Source organism: Musca domestica, unplaced genomic scaffold (assembly GCF_030504385.1).
Source record: "Musca domestica strain aabys unplaced genomic scaffold, Musca_domestica.polishedcontigs.V.1.1 190, whole genome shotgun sequence".
NCBI classification, from domain to species: Eukaryota; Metazoa; Arthropoda; class Insecta; order Diptera; family Muscidae; genus Musca; species Musca domestica.
The window spans coordinates 954,756-965,155 of record NW_026712246.1 but is presented as its reverse complement, the minus strand read 5'-3'; the positions used below and the strand labels follow the sequence as shown (position 1 = coordinate 965,155).

Below are 10,400 nucleotides of genomic sequence, written 5' to 3'. Positions count from 1 at the left end.
ATAGGCTTCTGGGTAAGCACTTACTGCCTGACCTGTCATACCTCTCCGAAACAGAACCAGCAGTCATTCTTCAATTAGCCAGAAGACTAAAATGGCTAAGGACGACACGCTGATTACACCGTGGACGCAAACCCACTAGCTTCTCTAATTCTTCTAAATCCTATATTCTATACTAACTATCTTTCTTACCTCACTTCCACTTCTTTCTAGACTAGGATGATCACAATGGGCCAATAGGTCTCCGAGTGGAGTGGTTGTTGTTTTTTTTTTTATAAAAAATCAAGGTTTGAGGGTATTGAAGTAGACTAGAAAATTTCTTTAAAAAAACAAGGTTTGAGGATGTCAAAGCAGACTATAAAAATTCTTTAAAAAATCCACGTTTGAGGATGTCAAAGCAGACTATAAAAATTCTTTAAAAAATCCACATTTGAGGATGTCAAAGGAGAGTAGAAATTTTTATTTTTTAAACCCACGTTTGAGGATGTCAAAGGAGACTAGAAATTTTTATTTTTTAAATTCACGTTTGAGGATGTCGAAGTAGACTAAATTTTTTATTAACGGAGGATGTCAGTAAATCCACGTTTGGGAAAGTTGAAATAGACTAGAACATTTCTTTAAAAAATCTACGTTTAACGTTGCCGGAGTAGGCTAAAAAATTCTTCTAAAAATTCATGTGGGAAGATGTCGAAGTAGATTAAAAAATATCTTTAAAAATGAGGATGTTCGAGTTAAGAGAAATTCTTTAAAAATATCCACTTTTGAAGATGTCCATGAGGTTAGGTTAAAATTATTTAAAAATCTAAAAAAATGTCTTAAAAAATTCATAAATATACCGCGTTTGAGAATTCTTGTTGGATAATGTCTGGGAAGATTAAAAAAATGCAATTAAAATATTGTAAATATTTTTTAAATTATATTTGAAAGTAATGAAGCCATAAGCAATTTTAAAATTCACAAAAACAATATCAAAATTTTCTGTGAAAAAATAAAAAATCTCAATAAAAATGAACGATGACCAGTCAATGGCACGAAAGTGCCACCTAATCTTCAATGAGCCCGCTTCTCAATATCGTCGTACCAGTATTATTTCATCAATATCGAAAGCATCTCAAGATCCCCAAATATTACAACAAATGATTATGGCTGGCATGAATATAGCTCGTTTAAATTTCTCGCATGACACACAAATGTTTCATGAGAAATCGCTGCAGTTATTACACGAAGCCGCTGAACATTGTTCCCAAGAGCTGGGGCGTAATATACAAATTGCTTTAGCCTTAGACACGAAGGGGCCCGAGATAAGGACTGGCCTCTTGGAAGCTGGTTCAAATGCTGAAATCGAATTGAAACCCAATGATAATTTTCGTCTATCCATCAATCGTGATCTGATGGATAAGGGCAATCGTGATTTTATTTATGTGGATTATGAACGAATTATTGATGTCCTGCTGCCGGGATATTTGGTGTACATAAATGATGGAGCCGTGGAGTTGGTGGTAAAGGAATTGGGTGTGGATTGTGTGGTGTGTCAAATACGCCGTGGTGGTACATTGGGTTCTCGCAAGAAAATTAATTTACCCGGAGTCAATGTAGACCTGCCAGCTGTATCGGAAAAAGATCGAAGTGATTTGAAATTTGCTCTCAAACATTATTTTGATATGATTTTTGCTTCAACTGTGCGTAATGCTGAAGCTGTTAAAGAAATACGTTCGGTATTGGGTCCAAAGGGCAAAGAGCTAAAGATAATAGCCAAAATCGATTGCCTCCAAAGTTTGCAAAATATTGATGAGTTATTGTCCGAGGCTGATGGCATACTCTTCGATCGAGCTGATTTGGCAATAGAAATCCCTCCGGCAAAAATATTTTTAGCTCAAAAAGCCATTGCTGAACTTTGCAATAAAGCGGGAAAGCCCATAATAATTGCCTCCCAGCTTCTAGCTTCCATGTGCAAGAAGCCAACACCCACCCGCTCAGAAGTAGCAGATTTGGGTAATGCAATATTAGATGGTGCCGATTGTGTTATGCTTTCGGCGGAAACAGCTATTGGAAAATATCCTGTGGAATCTGTAGCCATGATGGATGGTATAGTTCGTGAATTTGAGTTGGCTTTGCGCAGGGGAAATGGAGTGATAGATATTCCCCTCACTTTGGATCCAGTTAATACCGTTGCCATATCTGCTGTTAATGCTGCCAATAAAACGAAGGCTTCGGCAATTATTGTTCTAACCACTTCCGGACGTTCGGCTCATTTGCTGGCAAAATATCATCCTAAATGTCCTATTTTGGCTGTGACGAGATGTTCTCGGTCATTTAGGCAATGTTTTCTTTATCGTGGCATTGTTCCAATTCTTTACACAGGTAAACCAACTTACCTTACTCCATTTGGTCCTCAATTAATAATTGTAATTTGTTTTCCAGAAAAACTCGATGACAATTGGTTGGAAGGTGTAGATGTCCGCATACAATATGCCCTGAATATTGCAAAACGTATAGGGATTGTGAAAACTGGCGATACCATACTCATTGTTTCGCCTTGGAAAGATGGTGCAGGTTTTACGAATAATCTTCGTCTCATTTATGCCTACTTTGAGCAGGATGATATTGATTGTATGGTTCAGGGCGATCGTAAGTCGACAAAGAAATCAATCCTGTGACCCTAAGATGAATTGAATGATGAACAAGATGTCAGATGTTTTACCCTTAAAAATATTCTGAATTTAGAATTGAATTGTAAGTTCTGAAACCCCGATCAAAAAGTGTGTATATCGCTGGATGTTGAAAACTGGGATTCCAGAGTAAAATCCATAAGAACCGGAGGAATTAAAGACGCTAATGGGAAATTTATATAAACTGCGTAGAACACCATAATGAGGAAATTTGACAGGACCTACTGTCCATTGAAGAAAAACTCATATTAATTCAAATTCGTTGGAACTTTGCCTTTAAGGATTTTGTGAACCTAGTTTCAATTCCACATTTGAGGTACTAACCAATCACGCATCGATTATTTTGTAAACGAAAATGTCGCCTTTTCCGAGATCTTCAAAAGTGGATTAAAACATCAACAACTATGAATCGAGAATTATACCCCATTATGAGTTTCGATCGGATTTTCAAAAATATTTTCGAACCTCCTTTGACATCTTCAAACGCTGTGTCTTGGATTTTTCTACCCTTCCTTGACAGTCACACATTTGTTTTTTCTTTTGTTTCAAAATTGTCGAACTTCCCTATATTTATAGAGTCACTAGACAGCTTCAAAAAAATAATTTATTAAAGTTTTTTTCTAGTTTCCTTAGAAATTGTTTAACCTGGCCATTTTAAAGAAATTTTCTGCCCTTCATTGACATCGTCAAACGTGTATTTTTTGAAGAATTTTTCTTAGCCTCCTTTTAAGTCATATAAATGGATTAAAAACAAACTCTAATCTACATCCACGTCCTCCAAGTTGGATTTTTCCCACATTCTCAAAAGTACATTTTTAAAGATTTTTTTCTAGCCCCATTTGACATCCCCAATCATGGTTCTTTCAAAGATTTTTTCTAGGTTCATGTGACTGTCTCAAACGTGACTTCGCCATTGCCTCCATTGACATCCTTAAACGTGCATGTTTTTTTAGAACTTTTCTAGTTCCATTTGAAATCCCTAAAAGTGCATTTGTTTAAGATTTTTTCTCAAACGTGTGTTTTTAAAATATTTTTTCTGCCCTCCTTTGACATCCTGAAACGTATATTTTTAAAATAATTTTCTGGCTTCCAAATTTTATAAAGAATTTTTCTAGCCTCCTTTAATATTTTTAAACGTGGATTTTTTAAAGAATTTTTCTAGCCTCCTTTCATATTTTTAAAAGTGAATTTTTTAAAGAATTTTTCTAGCCTCCTTTAATATTTTTAAACGTGGATTTTTTAAAGAATTTTTCTATCCTCCTTTAATATTTTTAAACGTGGATTTTTTAAAGAATTTTTCTAGCCTCATTTAATATTTTTAAACGTGGATTTTTTAAAGAATTTTTCTAGCCTCCTTTCATATTTTTAAACGTGGATTTTTTAAAGAATTTTTCTAGCCTCCTTTCATATTTTTAAACGTGGATATTTTAAAGAATTTTTCTAGCCTCCTTTCATATTTTTAAACGTGGATTTTTTAAAGAATTTTTCTAGCCTCCTTTCATATTTTTAAACGTGGATTTTTTAAAGAATTTTTCTAGCCTCCTTTCATATTTTTAAACGTGGATTTTTTAAAGAATTTTCTAGCCTCCTTTCATATTTTTAAACGTGGATTTTTTAAAGATTTTTTCTAGCCTCCTTTCATATTTTTAAACGTGGATTTTTTAAAGAATTTTTCTAGCCTCCTTTCATATTTTTAAACGTGGATTTTTTAAAGAATTTTTCTAGCCTCCTTTCATATTTTTAAACGTGGATTTTTTAAAGAATTTTTCTAGCCTCCTTTAATATTTTAAACGTGGATTTTTTAAAGAATTTTTCTAGCCTCCTTTAATATTTTTAAACGTGGATTTTTTAAAGAATTTTTCTAGCCTCCTTTAATATTTTTAAACGTGGATTTTTTAAAGAATTTTTCTAGCCTCCTTTAATATTTTTAAACGTGGATTTTTTAAAGAATTTTTCTAGCCTCCTTTAATATTTTTAAACGTGGATTTTTTAAAGAATTTTTCTAGCCTCCTTTAATATTTTTAAACGTGGATTTTTTAAAGAATTTTTCTAGCCTCCTTTAATATTTTTAAACGTGGATTTTTTAAAGAATTTTTCTAGCCTCCTTTAATATTTTAAACGTGGATTTTTTAAAGAATTTTTCTAGCCTCCTTTAATATTTTTAAACGTGGATTTTTTAAAGAATTTTTCTAGCCTCCTTTAATATTTTTAAACGTGGATTTTTTAAAGAATTTTTCTAGCCTCCTTTAATATTTTTAAACGTGGATTTTTTAAAGAATTTTTCTAGCCTCCTTTAATATTTTTAAACGTGGATTTTTTAAAGAATTTTTCTAGCCTCCTTTAATATTTTTAAACGTGGATTTTTTAAAGAATTTTTCTAGCCTCCTTTAATATTTTAAACGTGGATTTTTTAAAGAATTTTTCTAGCCTCCTTTAATATTTTTAAACGTGGATTTTTTAAAGAATTTTTCTAGCCTCCTTTAATATTTTTAAACGTGGATTTTTTAAAGAATTTTTCTAGCCTCCTTTAATATTTTTAAACGTGGATTTTTTAAAGAATTTTTCTAGCCTCCTTTAATATTTTTAAACGTGGATTTTTTAAAGAATTTTTCTAGCTTCCCCCAAAGGTGTTAATATTTTAAATAAATGAGATTCTCTTCAAATTTTACACATTTTTACCAATATTTTTGGTTGGATACTTCAGCCCACCCCTTTGGGTACCTTTCCCACAAAGGGTAACAATACTTAATACCTTTTGAAGCAAGTCAGCGATACTTTTTAAACTATGTACATCTACAGACATATTTTTGTCAAGCAGGGATCTGATGTAAATATGGAGTTACAATTTTTAAAAAATCCGCATAAATTCTTGCGCGTTGTAATATTTGAATCAGGCTTAGATCAGATACGAAATGAATAATATTGGCACATTCCTTCGGAACCCCCTCCCCATAATAGGTCAACAATTTTGAATAATCATAACACAAGTCAAAATACATTTAAATATACGGGCAATGGCTGAGGTATATATCTGGCGGCAAAACAGAGTAATACTATTTAACCTGTTCAAGATTTCTTCTCGAAACGTGGCTTTTTAAAATTTTTAAGCTTCATCTCCATCTCCAATATTTGATTTTTCTTAAGCATGTTCTAGTCCCTTTTAAATATTCAGAGTTTCTTTTTAAATAACTTTTCTAGTCACCCATGAAATTATTTTTTTTCTTGCATTTTTTATTCTTGATTTTTTATGAATTCGTCTTGTCTTTTTTAGGCTCTTGAGTCGTAGATTCTAACTGAGACGTTATACCATTTTTATGAAAAATAACGTAATTTTGTTTCTTTTTGTTTATAACAAACATGTCGTTTTTATTGAAACATAATTGTTATTGAAACAATTTCGTTTGTAATTTGTTTCGGCATATTCATCTTAATCTACAGGGGGACACTTTAACATTCACTTTCCTTCTCTTCTTGACATCAGGGATATACAAAAATAGAAATCTCTTTTACAAATATATAAATCTAGAAAAACTATTCAAAATTATTCTACCGCAAGGAGTTGCAATTATCAGCAAAAACGAAATGCATTGCTCCGTTTACAAGTGCCAACGCTTGGGCGACATTGCCATCAAAATGCTGCACTTTCCACAAATTATTATCATCTATATTTTCAAATTGTTTCCAAATAAATCCATACGCCCTGGCATAGCATTCTACGTGACACGTGTCGAACAATTCCGATAGTAGGCGAACTTTTGTGCACTCTCTTTTCTTTCCCCCTCCGAGTCTTGGCGTGTGATTCGCACTGTAGGATAAACTTCCTCCCACGATGATGGCGAACGACTCAAGACTTGTGAAGTTTGACTGGCACTTCGTTGCATAGACGTCGTCGATGAACAGCTGCCACCTAAACGATCCTCGGCAGGCAGGGGATTATTAAGCATATGGGTAACACTCTTGGACAGGCGTACCGAGTGTATGCGATTATATCCCGAACAGGCTGGTTTATAGCGTTCCCATTTTAAGGATAAACGTTCCATTTCGTTGGACATCCACTCCTGCATTGTTGTATTCACCATGGTGAGAATAATCCTAAATTGGTGTTTGGGAATTTTGGTTCGGATTTCGGTGGTTGTTCTGGTTGCACGAACTCAACGACGTCTGGTAAAAAACTAAAATATTTCCGTAAGCAAAACGTTGTTTTTATAGCAAAAATTCTTTGTGGTAATTGTTTTTGTTTTATTTTGTTATAGCATACATTCCTCGTATAATGGAAGGTTACTTGTAACACATACAAGCGTAGGAAAAATAACAAAACAACAGAATAAGAAAACCTGTGGCCCGTCATAGCGTTTATTTGAATACCCTAAGGACCAACAGATCGTAGATTTCCAAAGAATATTTTTTCAAGAACCAACAGAAACGTGGATTTTTTAAAGAATATTTTTTCAAGGACCAACAGAACGTGGATTTTTTAAAGAATAGTTTTAAGGTCCAACAGAACGTGGATTTTTTAAAGAATATTTTTTCAAGGAGCAACAAAACGTGGATTTTTAAAGGATATTTTTTTAAGGACCAACAAAACGTGAATTTTTAAAGAATATTTTTTCAAGGAGCAACAAAACGTGGATTTTTAAAGGATATTTTTTTTAAGGACCAACAAAACGTGAATTTTTAAAGCCTATTTTTTAAGGTCCAAACGAATGTGGATTTTTAAAGAATATTTTTTAAGGACCAACAAAACGTGAATTTTTAAAGCATCTTCTTTAAGGTTCAAACGAACGTGGATTTTTAAAGAATATTTTTCAAGGACCAACAGAACGTGGGTTTTTTAAAGAATATTTTTCAAGGACCATCAGAACGTGAATTTTTTAAAGAATATTTTTCAAGGACCATCAGAACCTGAATTTTTAAAGAATATTTTTTCAAGGATAATTTAAAAAATATTTTTTCAAAGTCCAACAGAACGTGAATTTAAAAAAAAATTTCAAGGATTTTTTAAAAAATATTTTTTCAAAGTCTAACAGAACGTGAATTTTTTAAAGAATATTTTTTCAAGGTTTTAAAAAAATATTGTCAGAGTCCAACAGAACGTGAATTTTTTAAAGAATATTTTTTTAAGAATTTTTTAAAAAATATTTTTTCAAGGATCAACAGAACGTGGATTTTTTAAATTATTTTTAAGAATTATTTTACGTTGATTTTTTACATTATTTTAAGGATTATTTAATTCTGTTTTTTTTTTATTATTTTTAAGGATTATTTTAATTTAATTTTTTATATTTTTTCAAAATTTTACTAATATTTTTTCAAGGACCAACAGAGCAACAAACATGTATTTTTAAGAGTTTTTGCTATTCGACTGTTTTTCATTTTTGAACACCTTAGGGTATTCCACATCCGCCTTTGCTCGATATTTGACCTCTGACTTCTTTCCGTTCATATGTTATGACATTTTCCATTTTGTGTTTTCTTGTCATTATCAATGTCGTGATATTATGCAAAAGTGACAAGGAATTAAACCAAATACGACAACCATAACAATAAAAACGTTTGCTGTTTCCTTTCCTTCTAATCCGTCTGTTATCGATTTGTTTTGCATTTGCCTGAGGGAAACCTTAAAAATTATAGTTATTGGTTGTTTGTGTCTGTTTTCTATTTTATTGTGGTTTACCACACAATTTTCTTTTACGGCCAGCAAGTCTAGCTAATCTTTCGATATCTGAATCAACAAGTTTTTTTTTCACTGTGGCCGAAGGTTAAAGGTCAATGTTATTTAATTAGGATGGAAATTAAATGTGGGATTAAAATCATAAATTAATTACAGTCCCACAATTCGGCAAAATTTGATTCCAAGCTCTCTACTGTACTCTAATCATAAGATATTGGTTTACAGTCAAATACATAAAATAGGCCGAATATATTTCATATATTCCACAGTGATCTTATATAGAAAATCACGCTTAGGCTCTTTTCCTGCTCTATTTTACAATTTTAGCGGCATTTAGTACTTATCATGCACGTTATAGTAGACATTTGCAAATCGATGTCTATATCTAAAAGAACATAATCCTCATCCTCAAATGCTACGATTTTGGTGGACCAAAAGTGTTTATATCCAAATAATCTTTAGTACATCTATCCCACATCTGATCAGCGATCTGATATTTAATACCCTTCATTTACACTCAAAATTTCAAGATTCTAGCTTAAGCCGTTACGTCAGCCCTTGATAAGTTCCAGCAGCTTGACGTGATTAGTGGTTAAGAGCACCAGCAGCGACACAATATATTATCAGTGGTGGGAGCTTCCGTCGTTTAAGCCCTCTTTGAGGTCAAGTGTTCGTTTAGACTTTGTGGCTTTCAGAAATAACATTTCGACAACGGAGATTTGTATTATATAATTTCATCGAACATTTTGTCACAAAATTAAAAAAAAATATATTTTCCTGTATATTCACACAATATCCAGACAATCAGAAATACAGGGTGAGATGAAAAAACTGCAACCAACTTCAGACTGCTGTCATTTCAAAGTCTCTCGTACGACAGCTGTTAAAAACATTCCAGTGACAGCTCATTATATTGTTTACAAGCGTACAAAAGCATTCTGGTGAGCATTTTCCAGAAAAAATGATATTCGTGATTGTGTGATTTCTTTATATTTGGCTGGAAAACCACAAGTGGCTATCGTTAGAGCACTCCAGCATTTAAATGGTTCGAAAAGTAAAGAAGCGACTTGAACGAAACCCGCGTCGCAGTGCCCGAAAAATGCCTTGTGAGCTGAACATATTGCAATATTCCATTCGGCTTATATTGAAAACTGAGCTCGGGGTAAAGCCATTGAAATTTCAAAAAGTGCAAGAACTTACACCGCAACAAAAAGAAAATAGACTCAAAAGAGCTAAAGAGTTGCTTCGCTTGGCCGATAGTGGTGAACTGCCGAATTTGGATTTTCTCCGATAAGAAAACATTCGTTGTCCAGCAGTTTGTAAACAAACAAAATGATCTTGTGTACTTGCCAAAGAGGTCAGATGAAAATGTGCACCTTCGGGTGGCCGGCCACGAGAACTCAAGCGCCGGCCATGGTGATGGTGTGGGCGACCATAACAGCCGATGATCGCACTCCGCTCGTATTAATCGACCGTGGCATCAGAATTAATGACGAATATTATCGCGAAAATATTCTGGAGGGTGTATTAAAGCCTTGGGCACGCAAACATTTTGGCCACAGACCTTGGACATTCCAACAGGACTCAGCACCATCGCACTTAGCACGTGCCACCCAAGAATGGTTACAAAACGAGGTTCTTCGCTTCATTTACAGCGCACAATGACCACCAAAATCTCCTGATACCAATCCGTTGGCCTATTGTGTCTGTATTATTTTGGAAAGCTAGGTTGGCACTAAAAATACCAATGTGTCGATCACCTAAAGCTAGCGCTTCGCCGGGAATGGGCCAAACTATCGCAGAGCAAAATTCGGTCAGCGTGTGACTGTTTCATTGGCAGTTTGAAGGCCATAATTCGTGCCAAAGTTGGCCAATTCGAACAAATCTAAACTTATTCTAAAATTTAATGCAATTTCTTACATTTTTTGCTTTTATTCAATAAATTTAAAAAAAAAATGAAAAAATTATGGCGTTTGACTTTGTTGCAATTTTATATCTCACCCGTATATGGGAGCTACAGCTATATGAACCGATCTTGACATTTTAAACCCTTTTTTCCTAAG

The 10,400-nt window shown here is 33.4% G+C and overlaps 2 protein-coding genes across 2 annotated transcripts; one reads left to right on the top strand and one right to left on the bottom strand.

Annotated features, from left to right (window-relative positions):
• The first annotated feature begins 1,006 nt into the window (after nucleotides 1–1,006).
• On the top strand, nucleotides 1,007–3,378 carry LOC131802074 (pyruvate kinase-like). Its single transcript, XM_059121429.1, has 2 exons — nucleotides 1,007–2,358; nucleotides 2,419–3,378. Exons 1-2 carry the CDS (start codon nucleotides 1,023–1,025, stop codon nucleotides 2,652–2,654), a joined length of 1,572 nt encoding a protein of 523 aa, XP_058977412.1. The 5' UTR covers nucleotides 1,007–1,022; the 3' UTR covers nucleotides 2,655–3,378.
• A 2,618-nt stretch (nucleotides 3,379–5,996) lies between these two features.
• Nucleotides 5,997–6,841, bottom strand: LOC101888837 (uncharacterized). The gene has a single exon (XM_005186891.4). The coding sequence runs from the start codon at nucleotides 6,743–6,745 to the stop codon at nucleotides 6,380–6,382; it is 366 nt and encodes a 121-aa protein (XP_005186948.1). The 5' UTR covers nucleotides 6,746–6,841; the 3' UTR covers nucleotides 5,997–6,379.
• Between the last annotated feature and the right edge of the window lie 3,559 nt (nucleotides 6,842–10,400).

Bases quoted from the DNA above. Each gene is read 5' to 3' on its own strand.
- LOC131802074 (XM_059121429.1), top strand. From the start codon at position 1,023: ATGGCACGAAAGTGCCACCTAATCTTCAATGAGCCCGCTTCTCAATAT. The intron at 2,359-2,418 runs GTAAACCAACTT...TTTGTTTTCCAG, and splicing joins TGTTCCAATTCTTTACACAG to AAAAACTCGATGACAATTGG.
- LOC101888837 (XM_005186891.4), bottom strand. From the start codon at position 6,745: ATGGTGAATACAACAATGCAGGAGTGGATGTCCAACGAAATGGAACGT.